The sequence below is a fragment of the Nannospalax galili genome, unplaced genomic scaffold (genome assembly GCF_000622305.1).
Source record: "Nannospalax galili isolate Female #2095 unplaced genomic scaffold, S.galili_v1.0 scaffold162, whole genome shotgun sequence".
In the NCBI taxonomy this organism is placed as follows: Eukaryota; Metazoa; Chordata; class Mammalia; order Rodentia; family Spalacidae; genus Nannospalax; species Nannospalax galili.
In genome coordinates this window covers 405,013-427,585 of record NW_008350388.1, presented here as the reverse complement: position 1 = coordinate 427,585, position 22,573 = coordinate 405,013, and the positions used below count along the sequence as shown (strand labels likewise).

At 45.4% G+C, this 22,573-nt stretch overlaps 1 protein-coding gene and 1 non-coding gene across 2 annotated transcripts in view; one reads left to right on the top strand and one right to left on the bottom strand.

Moving 5' to 3' along the window:
• The window catches only part of Rmc1 (regulator of MON1-CCZ1), a 29,589-nt gene extending 12,682 nt beyond the window's left edge, over positions 1-16,907 (bottom strand). The window contains exons 1-7 of the mRNA XM_008847614.3: positions 16,674-16,907; positions 16,035-16,111; positions 13,260-13,344; positions 10,938-10,994; positions 8,774-8,860; positions 1,909-2,049; positions 1,556-1,659 (exon numbers count right to left, since the gene is read on the bottom strand). Of these exons, the coding sequence (XP_008845836.1) occupies positions 1,556-1,659; positions 1,909-2,049; positions 8,774-8,860; positions 10,938-10,994; positions 13,260-13,344; positions 16,035-16,111; positions 16,674-16,775 (653 nt within the window). The 5' untranslated portion in view covers positions 16,776-16,907. The remainder of the gene's footprint in view (positions 1-1,555; positions 1,660-1,908; positions 2,050-8,773; positions 8,861-10,937; positions 10,995-13,259; positions 13,345-16,034; positions 16,112-16,673) is intronic.
• A 3,491-nt stretch (positions 16,908-20,398) lies between these two features.
• LOC115072817 lies at positions 20,399-20,503 on the top strand. Its single transcript, XR_003851835.1, has one exon. It is a non-coding gene; the product is annotated as a U6 spliceosomal RNA (small nuclear RNA).
• The last annotated feature ends 2,070 nt before the right edge of the window (positions 20,504-22,573 follow it).

Sequence of the window (22,573 nt, the reverse complement as noted above, 5' to 3'; positions counted from 1 at the left end):
GTCTTCTGGAAGAAAACCACCAAGACAAGTGCAGACTTAAAAACGAAGAGAGGAAACACAGGTTAATAGTCTCCCAAGTGAAAACCTGTGTTTGTTATACTCCTATGATGGACAGCTTTAGTGTCAACTTGACACACCTGGATTGAGGGAGCCTCAACTGGGGAATTGCCTCCATAGGACAGGCCTGTGGCCACGTCCGTGAGGCATCTTCTTGATTGTTGAATGATGTGGGAGGGCCCAGCCCACTGTGGGTGGTGCCACCCCTGGGCAGGTGGGCCTGTGTTGCATAAGAAAGCAGGCTGAGCAGGGGCCAGGGAAGCAAGCCAGTAAGCAGCATTCCTCCATGGCCTGTGCTCCAGCTCTTGCCTCCAGGTTCCTGCCCTGAGTTCCTACCTTGGGCTCCTGGATGAACTGTGACCTCGGAGATGTAAGCTGAATAAACCCTTTCCAATACCAAACCCAAGTTGGTATTGGTCAGAGTGTTTTGTCACAGCAATGGAGAATCAAACTAGAACAACTCCCTATCTTTGTGTTTTACCGGGTTTATATAATGAGCATATATTCCTTAATAAAAGGAAAACACTATCACTACTGATGTTAGCTACGATTCAAGTATCAATATCCCAATGATGAACAGTGCCGAGCCTGCCACAGTGAGATCAAAGACCGAGGACCGCGCCCCAGCACCACTGCAGCTAGGATGCTCTTACTTCACCTGTTTTCTAAAAGGGTTTCCAAAGAAGGGAGAGGAAGGAAAAGGAGAGAAGAAAAGCACATTCTACTCCTGGAGGAAAAAATTTAAGTTGGGAGACTCCTAGAAGAATCAGAAGTAGTTTGGGGTTTTTTTTGCGGGGGGGATGGTTTGTTTATTTGGACCTAGGGATCAAACCCAAGGCCTCGAGCATGCTAGATAAGCACTCCACCATTGAGCTACATCCTTATCCCCTAGGAGGAAAATTTTGCTGACTGTTATATGAATTAAAAGGTTTCTTTGTAACAGTTTCTATTGTTTTTGAAATTTTCAGCATGAAGCTTTCCAAATGAAAGCATACTTTCCTACATAAATAATTCGGTTTCATGTTTGTTTAAGAAGAATTTTGTATTTAGAGCATTTGTATATTAGCTTATTAAGCTTCAATTAACAATTTATTTTTGAGACAGGGTCTCACTATGTAGCCCTAGCTGGCCTGGAACTCACAGAGATCCACCCCTCTCTGCCTCCCAAGTACTGGGGTTAAAGGTGTGTGCTACCACACCCAGCAACAGAATTTTCTTTTAATGCTAAGACAAAGCTATTTAAGATTAAATGGTTCAATAGTCTTAGTGTTTCAGACTAGAGAGGTAAAAAAATCTTTCTGAGATCACAAACTAATGCAATCCAAAAAGAATGTCCAAAGACTTCAGGTTTTCTATATTCATAAAGCCTAGGAATAAAAGAAAAAAACGGAGTCCTTACTATATGCTGAAAGTGTCCCTTTACTGGGGGCTCATAACCCCTAGTACTCATGTCACTACAAACAATCACAAGAGGGAATCCTCTCAGAGACAGACGTACATGGTGGCCATGGCAACATCCCGCTCTGAAAGGCCAGACTTAGTTGACTTCGGTGCAGCTGGTAATTCAATCTCAAACTTGGGCAGTTTCGACATGGTGCCAGCCTGTTCAGGGGGAAAACTTGTTAATCTCCTTTGATGATTTAGCTTCCCCTCCATTAAATCTTTTCAGACACACTATCTTCTGATCCTTTCAACAGCCACAGTCTCCACAGAAAGGGCCATTCTTGGAACTGGCGGGACAGCATGGTGCACCCTCTCCGGGTCAGAGATAGAGGTTCATGTTGAGGAACCTGGTCCTTTTCAAGGGCTTGAACTGTTATGTTTGGACCAGGGTGAGGGGCTTACGCTTACCCTAAAATAAAAAGGCTGAAGAACATTCTCGAGCACGGTGGTGGACAGCAGAATCACCGTACTCTCAGGACAGTAAGTGTACCAGTTCACATTGATGTTGTGGCTCTTCAAGAGTTTCAGACTCCGTTTCTCAGGCAATACCTGGGGTAGAGTTCAAGGAATAGAATCATCACCTTAAAAACGGTCAAATGGTAGAAGACTGCTACAGCAAGTTACAAAAATAAACAGCACAAAAAGCCCACTGGGGGCTGAGGATGTGCCTGAGCAGCAGAAAGCCTGACAGCATGGGAGGCCCTGGTTCAATCCCCAGCACTTCCAAGAAAAAAGAAATCCAGCCCATTGGTTAAATGTTATTTGTATTTATTAGGGTTAGTGTTTTCCATACCTTATTTACTTTTTCACCACAACCCTGAGAGATAGTGTGCTGGATAGCATCAGTTGTCAACTTGACACACCTTGGAGAGACAGAACCTCAACTGGGGAATTTCCTCTATTAGACTGGCCCATGGCCATGTCTGTTTGGTATTTTCATGACTGTTGAGTGATGTGGGAGGGCCCAGCCCACTGTGGGTGGTGCCATCCCTGGGCAGGTGGCTCTGAGTAGAAGAAAGCAGGCTGAGCACAGGTAAGCAGCATCCCTCCACCGTCTCTGCTTCAGTTCCTGCCTCCAGGTTCCTGCCCTGGATTTCTGCCCTGGCTTCCCTCAAGGATGAACTGTGATCAGGACATGTAAACAAAATAAACCCTTTCCTCCCCAAGTTGGTTTTGATCAGTGTTTCATCGCAGTAGAGAAATCAACCTAGGACAGAAGGGCTTCATTAACCCGTATGAAATATGAGAAAATCTGACTGGGGGGTGGGTGGGGGTATAGTTGAAAGGCAAGTACAACCACAGCTGAGCCTCTTCGTTCTCTGGCACCATGATCCAAAGAGCAAAGAACCACCAAGTTTTCATTAAGTCGAGAAACAGTCAAAATACAGGGAATTCCTTAGGGCCCTAGGCATTAAGCTGGCCACCTCCCAACCAGTCGTATCTGTCTTCTGCCTGTACATTCCATCTCTGCTCCCGTTGGCACTGGGTCTGAGATAGGCTCTCTTTTCCTAACCCAACTATTCATGAGACTACATGCAAATGCAGCATTTTAGAATGAAGGCACATTTGAAATGTTCTCTCTCTGACACATTAAGAACACTGTATAGGTAGGTCCTCAAGGTAGTAATGCTCACCAAACACTGAACCAAAGAACTACGAGGGAAATCGAATGTAGTAAGTGTTAGGGGCTGGCCAGATGGCTCAGCAGTAAAGGCACTTGCTTCATGCTGATGCAAACCTGATGACCTATGTTTGATCCCCAGAACCCAAGTAAAGGTGGAAGGAGAGAACTGACTCCACTGAGTTGTTCTCTGACCTCCAGATGCATGTCGTGGCATACAAACACATACACACACACACACACACACACAAAAAAAAAAAGCATGATGAAGTTCTTTTTTTAACCTATTTCTTTTTATGTTTGTTTTGGTTTTTTGGTAGGATTACCCTAGTCCCAGCACCCCCGGAAATCACCATGTGGACTGTGGACCAGGCTGGCCTTGATCTTGTAGAGATTTGCCTGCCTCTGCCTCCTGAGGGCTGACTAAAGGCATGCACCACCACACCCGGCGTTACCCTATTTCTTTTTAATTATTGTGCGTGTGAATGTGCGTGTGTGTGTGTGTGTGTGTGTGTGTGTGTGTGTGTGTTGGTTCTCTCTTTCCCCTGTGGGTTCCAGGGGTCAAACTCAAATCTTCAGGCTTGTGCTGCAAATACTTTTACCCACTCAGCCATCTTGCTAGCCCTAACCTTTTTCTTGAGGATCTAAATCACCTAGGTGACAATAACATAGACTTTCTCACTGGAGAGAAAAGTGGGTTTTATTGATTTTTTTTTTTTTTTTTTTTTTTTTTTTTTTTTGGTCTTTTTGAAGACAGTCTCCCTGTAGCTCCAGTTGGCCTGGACCTCACAGAGATCCACCTGCCTCAGCCTCCCAAGTGCTGGGATTAAAGGTGTGCACCACCACACCCAGCTGAGAAATGATATTTTTAAATGACTATGAGGAAACCCTATGTCAAGTAGGCCATCCTTCCACTGCTAACATAGGAACAAGGCTCCTTTTCTGTGTGTATGGATTTAACCTTAAAACTATTCTTTTGAACCGGGCGTCGTGGTGCACTCCTTTAATCCCAGCACTCAGGAGGCAGAGGCACACAGATCTCTGTGAGATCGAGGCCAGCCTAGTCTACATAGCGAGTGCCAGGCCAGCTGGGGCTACAGGGAGACTGTCTCAAAAGAGACCAAAAAAAGAAAAAGAAATACCTTTAAAGTGTTCTTTCTACTGGCACTGCAAAAATGGCAGCCCTGTTCTGGTTAGCTTTGACTGTCAACCTGACACAGCCTAGAGTAATTTGAGAGGAAAGTCTTATTTCCTGGATCAGACTGGTCTGTCTCAATTATTAGTTGAAGAAGAGTCCACTGTAGGCAGCACCAGACCTAGGTAGGTGGTCCCAGGCTGTTTAAGAACACTAGCTAAGCCAGGTGTGATGGCCCACAGCTTTAATCCTAGCACTTGGGAGGCAGAGGTTCCCTGTAAGATGGAGGCCAGTCTGGTATAGAGTGAATTCCAGGCCAGCCGGGGCTACAGAGGAAAAAAAAGAAGAAAGCTAGCTAAGGGGCTGGAGAGATGGCTCGGTGGTTAAAAGCACTGGCTGCTCTTACAGAGGGCCTGGGTTCAGTTCCCAGCACCTACAGGGTGACTATCAAGCGTTCATAACTCCAGTTCCAGGGAATCTAACACCTTCTTCTAGCCTCCATGGGTATTGTATGCGTGATGTACTTACACACATGCAGACAAAACACTTATACCCTAAAACTTAATAAGCCATGCATGGTGGCATCTAACTCCAGTTCCAACACTTGGGAGGCAGAGGCAGGCAATCTCTGTGAGTCCGAGGCAGCTTGGTCTACACAGTGAGTTCTAGACCAGCTGGGGCTACACAGAGAATCTATCTCAAAAAGACCAAAAATAACTAAGGAAGCTAGCTGAGCCTGAGCCTGTGAGCGAGCCAGCAAGCAGCATTCCTTCATGGTTTCTCCTTCAAACTCCTGCTTGAGTTCCAGCCCTGAATTATAACCTGTGAACTATATACACCCTTTCCTCCCCTAAGTTGCTTTTAGTCAAGAGTGTTTTATGACAGCATCAGAAAGGAAACTAGAAGAGACCCTGAAGCAAAGGCCATGACATGACCATCTCCTATTTCACTTACATAGGCAAATTTTCTCCATCCATAAATTCTAAATTGCACTGCCTTCATTAAGTGAAAAAATTAGACCTAATAAAAGACCCTAACACCTTCTACATTAACTTTATTTTAGAGATCACAGAGGCAGCCTTAAAAGGCCACAAAACACATTAAAAATCAAACAGAGAGGTACATCAAAGGGGGCAATCAAGAGTGAAAGGGCCGCCTACAGACTGGGAGAAAATACTTGGCAGTCATGTATCCACTATTCCAGAACAGACTATATAAAGAACTTCTACAACTCAACAGCACAGAAACAAATAATCCAATGAAACAACAGGCAGAAGTCCTAAAGAGATTTCTCCAAAGATGATATACATAGCGATCCAGGTCATAAAAACACGCCCATGGCTGGAAGGTATAGCTCGGAGCAGAGGGCTCACCGAGCAAGTACTGGGCTCTAGGTTTCTGGGAGTAGAGGATGTTTAACATCACTAATCATCAGAGAAGTAGAAATCAAAACCACAATGAGAACACCTCATGTCCATTAGGATGATGACTAGCAAAATCAAAACAGGATGACTAAACGTGGTGACTCTTACCTTCCGTCTCAGCACTTGGGAGGCTGAGGCAGGAGGACTGTCAAGAGTTCCAGGACCACTTATCTAGCATGTATAAGACCCTAAGTTAGATCCTCAGAACCACAACAACAAGTTTTGGTGAAGATATAGGAAAACTAGATCCTCTCTGCATTGCTGACAGAATTATAAAATGATATGCCCACAATAGAAAAGTATAATTGGCCAAAAAGTTTTAAAATGGAACCACCATATTAAGATCCAACAACCCCACTTCTGACTATACACATCTAAAATAAATGAAAACGGAATCCTGGAGATTTGTATACCCATGAATCTAGTTGCATAATTCACAACAGTCAAAAGTTAGAAGCTGGGGCTGGAGAGATGGCTTAGCTGTTAAGAGCACTTGCTGCTCTTCCAGAGGACCTGAACCTGAGTTCAGTTCCCAGCGCCCACAGCTGGTGGCTCACAACCACTGTAACTCCAGCTCCAAGGGGATCTGATGTCCTCATCTGGCCTCCAAGGGCATACACGCTCACACACAAATATAAAAATAAACCTTATTAAAAAAAAGAAGAAGAAAGAAAATTACCCATCAACTGATAGGAAATGTGGCACAGACATATCATGGAATGTTTATTAGTTACTTTTCTGTGGCTGTGATAAAACACCATGATCCAGGCAACTTATAGAAGGAAGTTCATTTGGACAAGAGTCCATCATGGCAGGGAGGCACGGCAGCAAGTGGCAGGCACAGCTGCAGGCACCAAAAGCTGAGTTCATATCTTCAATGGCAAACACAAAACAGAGACCCAACTGGAATTGGAGTCAGGCCACAAACTCTCAAAGTTTGTTCCTAGCTTCCTCCAGTGACACACTTCCTCCAGCAAGGCTACACTTCCTAAGATTCCATGACCTCCTAAACAGCACCACCAACTGGGGTCATCCAAGTGTTCAAATATTTGAGCCTATGGAACATTTCTCATTCAAACCACCACAGAATGTTATTCAGCCTTAAAAAGAAATCCTGTCACAAGTGACAGCATGAAAGAACCCTGAGGCTGCAGTGGGTGGTGCTACAGAGGCGGACGAACAGGTCCAGAAAGGCCCACTGAAGCTAAAGGGTGTCACGGAGCTCACGTGAGCAAGTGGAAGAAGGACAAAGACAAGGCTCAGCTGCTGAAAGTCATGGGGACCAGCAAGAAGGCTGATGAGAAGAGGCACTGCCTGGGCAAGCGCATGCCGACGCGGGCAGCCTTCGAGAAGATGCAGAAGTGGCAAATGGAGAGAATTCTAAAGAAGGCATCCAAAACCCACAGGCTGGGAGTGGAGGACTTCAATCAGCACCTAGACACACTCACGGAGCACTACCACATCCCCAAAGTCAGCTGGACTGTAGTGGAGTGGGGCTCAGGCTGGCCTCATTTTCTAGAAAGTTCTACATCCTGTGTATCAGCTGAGATCAGGCTTTCTGAAACTATGCCTCTTCTGGACCGTGATTAAAGTCAGCTGTCCCTTTTCTGGTTCTTGGTTTCTGGTAGAAGGGCGCCCTCTTCAGTGTGGACTGCAAAGTTGTGCTTTTACCCAGAGGCTAAGGCTGCTTCTGGTGTCGGTCATGTAGGGAGAGTTGTGTCAGGTTGTGTCTGTCTGTCTTGTCTCCTCACCCTACCACAGTTGCATCTTAGGCTTGGAGGCCAGCATCTGTCTCTACCTACTCCACGTGCTGAACTCCAGGATCGGCAGCCTCTGCCAGTAGACTCCCCACTATACCACCATGGGAGGCTTGGACTCATCTGGGCACTTTATCTGGGCCAGAGTTGCAGCTGAAAGTTCTGACAATGTTCACAAAGGGAATGAAGAGGCTTAACTCTACTAACCATATATTTTCCCACTGTCAAAAAAGATTAGGTGGGGCTGAAAAGATGGCTCAGCAGTTAAGAACACTGGTTGTTCCTGCAGAAGACCCAGGTTCAAATCCCAGCACCCACATGGTAGCTAACAATTGTCCGTAACTCCAGTTCCAGGGTATCTGACAGCCTCTTCTGACCTCCTTGGGCACTGCACAATATGGGTGCACTTACCTATGTGCAGACAATACATGCATGCACATAAAATAAAAATAATAATTTTTTTTAAAAAATTAGGTGGTCTCAAAAAAGGAAATATAAACAGATAACATCCAACTGAACATATGCTTACTTCTCTAGAAGAACAGAGAAACTCTTTCTACCTCTGAAATGGGCAAATGTCTACAGACTCAACATGCAAACTTTTGGAAGAAATGCAATGATATCTTTTCCTATCTATGCAACTCCAAGAAATGCCTCCCCCATGAATATAAAGAAATGTGTACAGCTCACTGAATTTTCTGATTATAGTGATAAAAAAATGAAACTGAGCCATATATCTGGGACATGATGAAGTAAATGGCAGTATATCCTCAGAGCAAATTACTCAGTCAGAACAGGACATGGAAATGTTACCCAAAATACTACCATGCAAGAAAAACCCAGCTGCAAAGGTTCATATGCAACAGCTTCTTGTTAAAAAATAGTGTATGTGTATGTGCATATTTGTGTGTGTGTCTGTATATGCAAATGTGTATATCCTCACGTATGCCTGTGTATGTGCATGTGTCTGTGTGTATGTGTATATGTCTATGCATATGTATGTGTATCTTTATGTGTGTGTATGCATTTGTGGATGTGTATCTGTGGGTGTGTATTTGTATGTGTGTCTGTGTGTGTAGAAAAATGAAGAAATATACATCAAAACTGGTGTTCCTAACAGTCACTTCTAGGGACTACACAGAGCTTTTACTTTCCATCATGTATCTTGATGTTTGAATGTTTTACTTTTTAAAGTGTATTAGTTATAATTAGAAAAAAATTAAAATTCAAGCAAGAGGCGATTGCTAGAATCTCACAGTATCTCCTTGGTATGGAACTCAGAAGTCTGCCAAACTGCCTTTGCTTCTCTAACAAACCTCAACAGTCAATAGAATACCTGGTAAAATTCAATTCCTTGGTCTGTTATGAAGACGATTTCAGTGGAACTGGTCCAGCAGAATCCTAGTATGTTGGCATTCTTGGTCTGAAAGAATTGCAGAGAAACTCCCTTTAGCTCGGTGTGGTAGCAGACACCTATAAACTTAGCACCCAGGAGGCTAAGGCAGGAGGATTAGGAACTCAAGAACAACCTTTGCTACATAACAAGTTGGAGGCCAGCCTGGGCTATAATGAAACACTGTCTCAAAAGAAAACAAACAAAAACCCTAAGAGGCTGGGGAGATGGCTCTCAAGTGTGCAAGCATGAGGAGCCAAATCTGAATGCCCAGCACCTACATAAAAAACCCGATGTGGCTGCACCCGCTTCTGTAACCCTAGTGCTGGGAAATGTGGGCGTGCGGGGATCTCGGAGCGCCAGCTGCTGGCGTGGCGCCGGTCTCTCTCTCTCTCGCACGCCGCTGGGGTGCGCGGGTTTCGCGCACCGCGTTGCTGAGACGGGTCCCCTCCACGGCTACCGGATGCTGGGGACTCTGTGGGTCGCTGTCAGCTGCCGGGCAAGTTCTGTTCCAAGCTGCCGGACACTCCCTCTTGTGTACGCGATCCGTCGGCCACCGGATCATGAGGGGAGGTGTAGGAACAGCGAAAGCAAGATCTTCGCGAGTGGTTGCTGACGGAAGGATAGCCCCCTCCGGGGAGACTGAATCGTAGGCAGTAAGACACAGGATACAGCTCAGTCAGACTCAGTGATACAGCTCGTGATACAGCTCCAGATCTTAGTGATTTAGCTCCGCTTTATTGGGGTGAAACCAGAAGATTTATAGTGTGGAGGCAGTAGCAAAAGCCTTAATTGATAGGTGCTCCTAGAATGTCCCATTTACATGTGGTGGTGGGCTTCTATCAGACTGTCAGACAATGCCTGATTATCATATACCTGGTAGCTCCTGTGCCAGAGGGCATGTATTGTGTGACAGGCACTTCAAAAGTAAGTCAGGAAGGAGAGCAGAAGGAGCCCCGCTGAGAAGAGGAGTCTCTCCATTTGCGCCAAGCCGGCTTGCGGCTATCTGGACATGGAGAGACTGTGACCCTAAACAGCAGGGTTCCCCAACAGTAAAGACAGAGGCAAGAGGACCACTGGGCCTTGCTGGCTGCAAGCCTAGCTTCAGGTTTAGTGAGGGACTCTGCCTCATGGGAATAAATCAGAACATGATAGAGCAGGACACCTGATATCCTCCTCTGGTCTCATGTGACAGCACATGTTCTCACAGACAAGACATATGTACATACCTCACACATATTCACAAAACAAAATGAATTTTAAAATGAATTTAAGGGCCAGCGAGATGGCTTGGCGGGTAAAGGCACTTGCTACCAAGCGTGACAACCTAGGTATGGTCCCCAGGACCCACACAGTGGAAAGAACAAGCACACACCTCCAAGTTGTCCTCTGACTACATGTATGCACATCCACACATATAAACACGAATACAATAAATAGACAAATGTAACAGGGTCTCCCTCTAGCCCCAACTGACCTGGAACTCACTATGTAGACCAGGCTGGCCTTGAACTCACAGAGATTGCCTGCCTATGCCTCCCAAGTGCTGGGATTAAAGGTTGGGCCACCACACCTGACTATAATTCAAAATTTTTTAAAGAAATTTTTAAAAATTTGAAACAAGGGCTACAGAGATGACTCAGTGGTTAAGAGCACTGGCTGCTCTTGTAGAGGTCCCAGGTTTGACTCAGCACCCACATGGCAGCTAGCAACCATCTGTAACTCCAGGGGATCCAATGCCCTTTTCTAGCCTCTACTGGCATTGCACAGATAAGAATCAACGCCTGCAGAAAGACAGAGTGAGGACATGGGAAACTGAGTCATCAAGGGAAGAAATATCAGGGGAGGCAAAAGAACACCCTCCAAGGAGTCACTTGAATGGGGACCCAAGCCTTAGACCCAGAAGCCCGTGACCCCAGTGAGGAAGCCAAGGTGAGGACTGGAGGAACCACTAGCACAACTGAGGGGGACATCATGGACTCCCCAACTCCACTGTACAGAACAACCCCCCAGCCAACTTCAGCATTGGCCCAGAGCGGGATTTCAGGCTGACGCCTCCACCGCATACCCACAATGAGGGTGGCAGGTGAGAAGGAAGCCCCCATACCTTGCACTCTTGTGTGTATTCCAGCTGAGAGTTATCAGGGATAAAATTACAGAAGTCCTGAAACATAGAAAAAGAAACACAGGGAAAACGTCAGCGCACCTACAAGATAAAATGGACAAATGGCTGTTTCAAGGGATCAGAAAACAGCTGACAACACCTACAGATGGGAGAGAGAACAAAGACCAATCAGTATCATCTGCCCTTAATGTAGCAGATTTATCATTCAACTAAAAAAGTTAATCCAAATATTCTTTCAGAGCTTAGGAACTGACTTTAAAAATTCATTCCTCAGGAGTCTGAGGCTGCAAGATTACTCTGCGTTCAGTACATAGTAAGTTCCAGGCCAACCTGAACCACAGAAGGAGGCCTTATCCAAAGAGGGAGAAGGGAATAGAGGAGGGAAAAGAGAGGGAAGGAAGAAGAAAAAGGAGAGAGAGAGAGAAAGGGAAAGAGAGAAAGGATAATTCCTCAAATGGGTGATGCAAGTGATGTAAGAGAAATGGCTTCCTGGGTTTCCTCAAGAGGCCTCCTAGAAATCAATCCTATACCACTGAAGAGGTCAGCACAGGAGCCTTTTTTTTTTTTTTTTTTTTTTTTTTTTTTTTTTTGTCTTTTTGAGACAAGGTCTTCCTGTAACCCCAGCTGGCCTGGAATTTACTGTGTAGACCAGGCTGGCCTCAAACTCACAGAGATCTGCCTGCCTCTGCCTCCCAAGTGCTGGGATTAAAGGCATGAGCCATCATGCCCAGCTATAGGAGTCTATCTTCCTAACAGCTTTTTCTCTACTTTACAAATGACCATGGTGAAATGAATGAATGAAGAATGCTGGTTGGCTGACTGACTGACTGATGTGATACTGAGGAGGAAACCCAGGACCTTCCTTATGCTGGGCAAACACTGTACCCCTGAGCCTCACCCCAAGTCCAGCAATGTTAATTATTTCTAGGGCTAAAGTGCCAGTAAGCTGCTCAACTCTGAGTATCTATTTGTTCTAACAGATCGAGCATGCAGAAAGGAAGAGATGGGAGCTGATGAGGTGCCTTGAATAAGGTTAATTTGCCAAAATAGTCAAAATAGACAAAAGTCATCATCTATGTTGCAAGTTAGCAAGCAACACAAAAATACATGAAGTTCCAAATTGTTTTTTAAAGCCTTTCTATTATTATTACTGTGTCTGTACGTGTCATGCACATGCACGATGCATGTGGAGACAGCATGCCACTGCATGTGTGTGGAAGTCAGAGAACAACTCCTTGGAGTCAATGTCCTCCTTCTACCTTTATGTGAGTTCCAAGGATGGAACGTGGGTTGCCAGTCTTATAACCCACTGAACCATCTCTCTGGCTCTTCAAAGGATTTTTAAAAATATTTTATTTATTATTCTATGTGTATGACTCTATTTATTGCCTTCATGTATGTTCCGTGTTGTGCAATGCCTGAGGGGGTCAGGAGAGGATCCCCTGGAACTGGAATTATAGAAAGTTGCTAGCTGCCATGGGGTGCTAGGAACCAAACCTGGGTCCTCTGCAAGAGCACCTGAGTTTGGTTGCCAACGTGTCTGAAACTCCAGTTCCAGGGGATCTGACTCCCTCTTCCGGCCTCCATGGCATTGCATGCATGGATACACATACTTGCAGGCAAAATACTCATAAATAAATAAATAAATAAATAAATAAATATTCTAACAAAAATAAATCCCTAAAATACTTTAAGTCACCAGGTGTGGTAGCACACTCCTTTAGTCCCAGCACTTGGGAGGGAGAGGCAGGTGAATCTCTGAGTTTGAGGACAGCCTGGTCTACATAGCAAGTTCCAGGCCAGCTGGGGCTACAGGGAGACCCTGTCTCAAAAAGACCAAGAAAAATTTTTAAAGTAAAAAATGTCAAAATTAAAGAAAATGTGAGTATGTACATACATATACACAAGTACGCGCGCACGCGCGCACACACACACACACACACACACACACACAATGGAAGTGTATTCTGCCACAAAAAGAATGAAATTTTGTCATTTGCAAGAAAATGGATGGAAAATAGTAAGCGAAATAAGTCAGACACAGTAAGACAAAACATTGCATGTTCTCGCCATAGAGAGACTCTAGATTTAAAGATATAATGACACACACACACATACACATATACAATGTTTTTAAAGTCAAACTAGGCTAGCAAAGGCTCTAATACAGTATTACATGCCTGTACCTTTCAGAACAATGAAACAACTAGAATTTGGCAACTTTACTTCCAAATGCACTTCTAATGTTCTCTCCCCTTTCCCAATGCTCTCTCTATAATGCTACCGTTTTAAGATGTGTCTTACCACAGTCTTCGCGGTCCTCTGGACAGCCAGTATCTTATTTTCTAAGGAAAACTTAATGCACTTCACTTCTCCTTTATCATCCATTCTTTAAAAAGAAAGAATAGGTTAAGAGAGAAACTAAGCTGAATTCTAACTAATATCACTTATTGACAAAAAAAAAAGAAAAAAAAAAGATAAACACTCGGAAAGGAGCAAACCCTAGTTTAACATTAGAATTATGCTTCTGAAGTTGTGAGTAGGATTTTATTAAGAACAAAATCCAACTGGTGACAACTTGCTAGCCAAGTAGTCAGTATAATGGACACCAAGTAGTTGAAGAACTGAGATCAGGGGCTGGAGAGATGGCTCAGTGGTTAAGAGCACTTGCTGCTTTCAGAGGACCTGAGTTCAGTTCCCAGCACCACATTAGATGGCTCACCACTGGCTGTAACTCTAGCTCCAGGGGACCCAATACCCTCTTCTGGCCTCTGAGGGCAACTACACTCATGTGCACATACCCACACACAGACAAGCATGCAAACATATAAATAAAAAACAATTGGGGGCACATTCTTGTCACCTGAGAATTAGACTAGACAGTAGCAAATACACTTCTCCTTTGTCTCGTGCCTCACTCCCTTTATAACCAACCACTTCAAAGTTTCCCACAGTTCCACCTCCAGTGTCTCACAACCACCTCAAGCCACATTACAAAGGCATGCAAGGAATGGATTACAGGTGGTGGGAAGACACTCTTGGGATAGGGATGTGCTCATTATCTTAACTGTAGTGATGGTTTCACGGGTATATGCATATGTCCAAACTCAAATACAATAAATATGCAATTATTCTGAGGCAGTATGCCTCAATAAAGCAGCTTTGCAAATTAAAAACAAAAAAAAAAATTCGGGCTAGGGAGATGGCCCAGTTGGTCAGTTTGCCCTGAAAGCATAAGGATGTAAGTTTGATCCCCAGAACCTACATTTTTAAAAAACTGGGTGCAGTGCCATGAGCTTGCAATCCAGGGCTGGGGAGGCAGAGGCAGGAGGATCCCTGAGGACTACTAGCTGCCAAATGCCAGTAAGAGATTCTCTAAAAACAAGATGGACAGCTCCTATGAAACAGCACCTGAGATTGTCCTCTGGCCTCCACATGCACACATATACATGTGCACCCACATACACATACACAAGTTAAATGCAGTGCCTTGCCAATAGGCCAAGCTCCTCCAAGCCCTTAAATCTAGCCTGTCACAGGAAGCTGTCTCTCACTTTCCACATCCCACTGGTGCATCTGAGTGACACCTTCCCATGCCTGTCTTGATTGCCCGTGGGAAGGCAGCCTGCACCTCAGAGCCCTGGCTTTGGCAACACATGGCTCAGCTGATCAGCACAGCCATTCATTGTTATCCTAGTCTCTGCTCTGCTCCCAACAATCCAGCCTCCAGGATGCAGACTCATGGTATTTCCAAACACTGAGATGATCTTGCCACACCTGACCTGGCAAATTTTCAACAACAAAGTAAAGCCCTTATCCCATATGAGAACACATATGATTCAAGCCATCTCCTGCCAGTGGCCACACCATCCCCATGTTCCCTTCCCTGCATAAAAACCCTGAACTTCAGTTACATAGACCCGGAGTCCCCAAACACCAAGCCTTTGTTCCTGGTGTTCTTCATCTAGAATGTCTGCTTGCTTCTCCAACTAGAAATCACCCCTTTCATACTTAAAAGCCTTGCTCAAAGGCTGTCTCTTCCCCCCCCCCCTGCTCTGAGAACATCCCTACCTCCAGAATAGAATTCCTTACCCCATCTCAAGGTCAAGGTAGCTGTCCCCCTCTAAGAACACCCCCACCTCCCCAATGGGATTCCTTACCCCATCTCAAGGTCAAAATGGCATCGCTTATGGATTCCCACATTCTCAACAGAGTTCTACCTTAGCACTCATCATGGCAAATAGTATTTGTCTAATCTGTTATCCCCACATTAAATCTGAGTTCCCCAAAGGGGGCAATCTAGTTCCAAGTCTTCACCTGCTGCCTAGATGTTTGCCAAACAAATACCAGTAAAAGAAAAAAGTTTTATACTTCAGACAGTTGACACAAGCTTAATGTGATTTCTGTTGTTTGAAACAGGGTCTTGCTATGTAGCCCAGATTGTGCCTGGAACTTGCAATCTCCCTGCTTCAGCCTCCCTGCAGACTGGGATTCAAGGCCTGTGCCACCACACCTAACTCAACCCTGAACTCTTAAAAATTAACACTGACTTGAGGTCCTGCTTTCTCTTTCCTACTATCAGAAGAATTAAGGACTGATGGGCTAGTTTATCACCCAAATTTGGGAAAGAGCTGCTATAATAACACCAGCTCAATTTATGTCAACTTAACCTCAGAGGAAGCCCTGATCTCCCTAGTAACATGAGAAGCACTGAATCTCCTCTACCTGCGAACACTCTAGAAAGACCTGGACCAAAAGGGGAAATGAGTCCCCAGCCCAACACACCAGAACTCAATGGATACACAGCCTAGCTAATTTCAAGCACCAGGAAGTAGGTTCTGTGGTTTTGAAGAATTTGATTCCCATATCAACCACTACACAGCCGTTTCACTCAGGCAGTTGCTCTTGTGGCTGCGTCCAAACTGCACCAAGAGGTGTCCACTTCCCTTCTACCCTACTGAGAGGAGTCCATTCACACACTTCACGACGCTTAGACGACGCCAGGACAAAATCATTCAAGCTTCTGAATCAGAAAAACACTACTCCATGTGGAAGTTAGTCTGAAAACTGACTTGTTACCTAAATGAGATGGGATGCCTATCGTCGGGGCCTTTAACCACCACTCCAGTAGCTCCGCCAGACCTAACAGCAAAAACCTGAGAAGGAAGAAAGGCAATGTTAATGGTCAGAGCTTTGAAACGATCTAGGCTCACATGCCAACCTTACAGTGATTATTTCTGCTGTACCACACCCTTGGTTCAACTAAACACACAGGGTACACTCGCTTGCACACACGCTTAACTGCTCAGGCAAATTTTTAGAAAAAAAGAAAGCAGAGACCCAAATAGCTCCCCTTCCCAAGTTACTTCCCACTGTGCAAGACCAGGTCAGACCCTGAGACTCAAAATCTTAAAGCCAGTTCATGTGCTGGCAGCGTCGATGCACTTAAATACACGTTGTACAAAATGCCCAGAAATAACGTTCTAGACCCTTGACTACAAGTGGAACTAATTAGCAAAGACAGAAGGCATCTGGAGGAAGCTGGCACGCTATACCAGTACTGGCTACGAGGCCGATTGCTCGGCTGCGCGGGCCCATCCCCGCGGTCCCCACCGGAGACCTGGTGCAGCCCGAGACCCGGAGCCACGCCGGGGAGGCCCAGGCCTGGTCTGCCGGCTTCCGGGCTCCCAGTGCGGGACAGGAGCCGGGCCGCCCGACCTGCTTGTTGGCCTCATCGAAGAAGACACAGTTGACCGGGTTGGCCTTCTCGAACTGCACCGGCCGCTCGCACAGCTCCAGGTAGTAGTCCTCCCCGCCCATGGCGGGGACCCCGGGGAAGGTCGCCAGCGTGCGGCCGCGCCAGCGGCGCAGGGCTGGGAATCAGGCCGGGTGAACGCCGGGCTGCAGCAGCAGCGGAGGCTGCTAACCCGGTCCACGGCCGCTTCCTGGTGCCACGCCTCCGCCTGCCCCGCCCACCACGTGACCGTAGCCCTCCGCTCTTAAGTGGGCGATGACCCGCTGTGGGGCCCGCCGTAGCCACGCCTCTTTCCTGGAGGGCGGAGGAGCGCGGCCCCGTGACCCGGAAGTCCGTAAGCTGCCCCGGAACAGGAAGCGGCTAATTCTCACTTTGGTGCAGCTTTTCCTGCGTCCCGGTTCCGGCGTTCCTGCTTCAGTTTAGTAAGAGAGATGAGGCAAGAGGTTGGCTGTGAGCACGTAGCAGGAGACCTAGGTTAGACTGCATGCTGGTCAGCGAGACTTAACCGTCTTAACTCTTTTCTTAAATTTTATTTATTTTGTTTAAGTATATGTGTGTTTTGCTTGCATGTGTGTAAGTGCATCCGTGTCATGCAATGCCCAGGGAGGTCAGAAGAGGGCGTCGGATCCCCTGGAACTCCGTCAGCCGCCATGTGGGTGCTGGGATTCGAACGTTGGTCCTCTGCCAGAGCAGCCAGTGCTCTTAATCATTGAGCCATCTCTCCAGTCCGGCAATGTGTGGTTTTAAAGGAAAGTTATGAGACCTGAAATTAACACTTGGCATAAATCTCTTTAGGCCTGTCAATCAATCATAGTCGTTAGAAGGGGTCAGTAAACCAGAGGTCCCACTCCCGTCTTAACCCAGTCTCTTTTAAGCAAATTCTCCTGGTTTTTATATGTGTCTTCACAAGTTCTCTTTCTCCAAATCTAAAACCTACCCGTTAAACAACTGCCCTTTCTTCTCTTTCCCAGTCCTTGAAACCTCTGTTCTATCTTTCTGTCTCTGAATTTGACTACGCTAGGTACCTCATGTATATGCACTGCTTATTTTCTTTACCTGCTTATTTGATGGATAATTGGGCTACTTCCACCTCTCGTCTATTGATAGTGGTGCTGTGAGTACTGGGCAGTCAGGTTTCAGTTCTTCGGGGGTACATACCCAGAACTGGATCATATGGTAGGTCTGTTTTTCAGAGAGCCATTTGTGGGTGGCTTTCACTGGAGAAGGTGTGAAGGTCGTATACCTTCAGGGAATAGGAAAGTGGGAAGGGGAAAAGAGGGGGTACAAATGAGGCCAGGTTTCTCCCCTTAACAGCCAGATGAATTGGGGCACCATATTCTAAGATCTAGAAGTTTGGGAAGGTTTGCAGGAAAATAGAGATTGAGAGTTCTGCTTGGCACATGGAAATTCAAGAAGAAATGTCAGACAGTCAGATGTGTGGGTCTGAAACTCACCAGGGGTGGGAAAAGGCTAGAGATAGAAGAGGGACCCCTTGGCCTCAGCCTCACCCATGCAGGCTCTACCACACACTGAAAACATCTCCAGTTCCAGTGCCCCCTCTCCACCCACGCCTTACCATCCCCCCAGTGCATGTACTAGGCTGCTCCCCAGTGACTTTCCATCAACCCCACCCTGGGGACCCTCGGCCCACTGTCCTGTCTCCTCAATTCCACCTTCTCCTTTCTTCCCTTCTCTCCTCCTCAGCTTCAAGTCCATCTTCCCTATTCCAGTACTGGTTTTTTCCTATTCCTCTAAATATCCTTGTGTCTCTGCCTTGTCACACTGTTTTCCCAGATACCATCTTGTTATGTAGCCCTTGCTGGCTTGGCACTCGCTGTGTAGCTCAGGCTGGCCTCAGTCTGCCGGCCTCTGCCTCTGGAGTCGTCAGATTAAAGGCGTGCCATTACCATGCCCAGCAGGACTCAACGTTTTAAGAGGAATATCAGATCACCACAGCTGGAAAAAGGCAAGCATTGCCTTTGTGACTGCGCCCCCTTCTGGCCTGACAGTTATTTCTGTTCTCAGAAGGTTTTGTTTATGGATGGACTTTCCTACTCAGGCAGATGCTTTTCCCTCCTTTCACTTATTTTTTTTAAGATTTATTTTAATTTTTTAATTATATGTATGTGTGTACCTGTGGGTATGTGCGTGTGAGTGAAGGTACCATTAGAGGACATCAAAGTCCCCGGAGCTGGAGTTATAGGTGGTCGTGAGCTATCCCACAAGGGTGCTGGGAACCGGGCTTGAATCTTCTGGAAGATTGTGCTCACAACAGTTGAGCCATCTCTCCATACATACTTCTACATACTTCTTTATGTAACAGCTGATGCTTTTGCTATTTCCTTAAACATAATATTGAAAATACAAAGTTTTACCTCTGCTATAGTTGTGGATGCATATTCAAACGTGTCCTAAAAGTGATTCATTAAGTGATCTTTCAAACATTCCTTCAATGTACACACTTGTTCTGGAAAATGGTGTAAGCCAACATTTCCTAAAAACCTGTTTTTACACTGAAACCTGAGGCACTATAGGCCTCTTAGCCTGTCGTCTACTTGGACAATTTTCACAACTGTGTCCGAACTCCACAGCATTTCCAGGGATTTTCTAGCTCAGTGGCTCCCCAGACCAGCTAGTTGTCAGACCCTGAAGAGTTGAAAGTGACATGAAATAAAATCGCACCATACTCTGATCACAAAGGAAATGCATACATATGGGTTAAACTAATCCAGTAGTACAGGAAGCCAGCATATGAGAAAAATCTCTCTTCATTAGTGATGGTGGCTCACATCTGTAATCCCAGCACTTGGGATGTTGAGGCAAGTGGAGTGTCATGAGTTTGAACCCCAGGAAGTGGCAATATTTCAGTTTAAGTTTGTAGGCAAGGAGAAACTTATCTGGGTTCAAAGGTTATCAGGCAGGAAGAACTCCCTTTCTTACAAATTGTTCTGTTTAGGACTACGTAGCAAGACCTTGTCTCATAAGAAACAAAAGTCTGTCCTCTTCCCCAGCAGTCCTCAGTACTTTTAGTGCTGATGGTCATGCATGACTCTTGTGTACTTAGCTGTTTTACCAGCTTCATGGATTATCTATTATTCCCTGATACGGAAAATAAGATGAAGATGAGCACCTGGATCTACCTGATCTTCTTGCCCCATAAACCTTCTGCTAGTTATATCTTTAGTTCTTCTAGTCTGTATTTCCTTGCATAACTCTATACACAATACCTTAGTCTGTTTTTATCCATCAGCCTTAGGAATTTTCTAGTGACTCTCCACTATATAAAATGAGGAGGCAGCTTACCTTTATATTGTAGAATAGTCAAATTATGTATCAGTTGACTGGGCCATGGGTACTCGGATATTTGGTCAAACTCTAGGAATTTCTCCTGGGATGTCTTTGGATGAGATTAACATTTAAAACAGTAGACTGAGCAAAACAGATTGTTCTCCCTAAGGTGGGTGAGCTTCATCCAAATAGCTGAGGGCCCAAATAGGAGCATGTCTTAAGCCAGGCATGGTGGCTCACACCCTAATTCCAGGACTCAGGCAGAAGCATGTAGATCTTTGTGAAATTGAGGTCAGTTTGGTATACAGAGAAAGTTTCAGGCCAGCTATGGCTACAGGGAGACCCTGTCTCAAAATAAAATAAAAAAATAAAATAAAAAAATAAAATAATAAAATTCCAGGTTCACTTAGGTAGCACATGTACTAAAATTGGAATGACACAGAGAGGATCAACATGGCCACTACACAAGGATGACATGAAAATTCATGAAGCATTACATAGTTTTTCATCTCTCATCAACAAAGTTCCCTCATGCAACAGAGGGCAGTGAACACAAAAGGCCACAAATGGCCAAAGCATAGAGAATAAGAATCTGCAGAATATGGGTCCTTAGATGGGACTCCTATGTTAAACCACCCACCCAGGGCTCAGGGACCTTTGCAGAAGAGGAGGCAGAAAGATTTTAAGAGCCAGGGACAGAGATGCATGACCATATGGAAAGAGAGTCTTAAAGGCTCCTGGGACCCTGCTCATATGAATCTACAGCAATGGCGATGGCATGCACAAGACCCATGCAAACTCAATCAGACAAAAACCCAGCATAGGTTACGTGGTGAGTTCCAGGCCAGCTGGGGCTACAGGGAGACCCTGTCTCGGAAAAAAAAAAAAAATCCAAATTGAGCTTGAAAATAAAACCTAGCATAGGACTGTGAAAATGGACAGTATACCCTGTTCTTAGCAGAACAACTATTGGGCAGCTGATTGCTGCTAGGTGAGGAAAAGCTGATCTTTTTTTTAATTAAAAAATTTTTTATTATATGTACATGAGTTATGGCAGCATGTATGTGAATGCACCCATGTCGTGCAGTGCCCTCGAAGGACAGAAGAGGCTGTCGGATCAATCCTCTGGAACTGGAGTTTTGGACATTTGTTAGCTTCCATGTGGGTGCTGGACATTGAACCCAGTCTTCTGCAAGAACAGCCAGTGCTTTTAACCACTGAGCCATCTCTCTAGTCCCTGAACTGATGATCTTCTTTAAGGGAGTGACTCTAGATAGACTGACTAGACACCAGTGGATGAACTTGCACTGAGGGACGTTGGGGGCACTAACTTGACTCTATAGGCATCAATATAAATGACAGAATGCATGAAATCCAGCTGGGGGGCCTAGGGGTGGGTGCCAACAGGGAAGGAGGTATAAAGATAGTTAATGTTGTGTATACATAAAAATACACAAAAATTCAATAAAAATATACAAAATAAAATCCCCTAAAACTCCCGATTGGCTAGTTCCTCCAATGGGCAGAGCCTGCCTTGGAGTGTGGACTAAGGGGTGGTGGCTGGGAGCCATCTTGGAACGAAGTCGTGAGCTGAGCCGGCGAAGCCGCAAGCGGAGCCATGGGGAAACGTGCGAGCCGTGGGAACACAACAGCTGAAAGACAGAATGGACTGACTTGTGGACCTGGGGCTATGCTGGCCCCAGAGGCGTGAGCGAGTTATGGGCATGGCACGGTCTGATAAGGTGGGCTCTGAGGCCATGCGTGGGGCTAGGCACTTTGTAAGTTAATAAATACACATAATAACTTTGTAACTTAATAAATACACATAAAATATATGGTTTGTCTGATCGCACAGGAGCCCCAGAGAGAATTCGGGTCACAATATACAAAATAAAATCCCTTAAGGGGAGAAGGTTCTTCCTGCCAGATAGCCTTTGAACCAGATGTCAGTTTCCCTCCCCTTTAGACTCAAAACTTTTTAGACTCCCAAAAAGTGTTCCACCTTCCTGGGTTTCTTGCCAGCTTTTGAGTTGGAAAACATCACTGAACTGAAAGTAAACCATTAAACTTCCTGGATCTCCTGTTTGCTGATTCATTCTACAGATTGTAGAACACTCCAACTTCTGCTTCCATTACCATGTTAACCAATTCACTCACACACAGTCACTCAGCCATAGAGATATGCTCTGATGAATGCATCATTAAGCAATTTCATCACAAACAAAATCAGCTACAACGCCATTAGGCAACATCATCTGAGACCATCACCATCTATGTAGTCTGTCAGTGACCAAACATTGTCATGTGGTATGTGTACACACAGGCATCAAAAACTGGTAAAATAGGGCTGGAGAGCTGGCTCAGCGGTTAAAAACACTGGCTGTTCTTGCAGAAGACCCGGGTTTGACTCCCAGCACCCACTAACAACTGTCTGTAACTCCAGTTCCAGGGGATCCAATGGCCTTTTCTGTCTTCCATAGGCATTGCAGAACACGGGTGCACTTACACACATGCAGGCAGTATACACTCATATACATAAAAATAATGAATAAATAAATTAAAAAAAAAAAAAAAC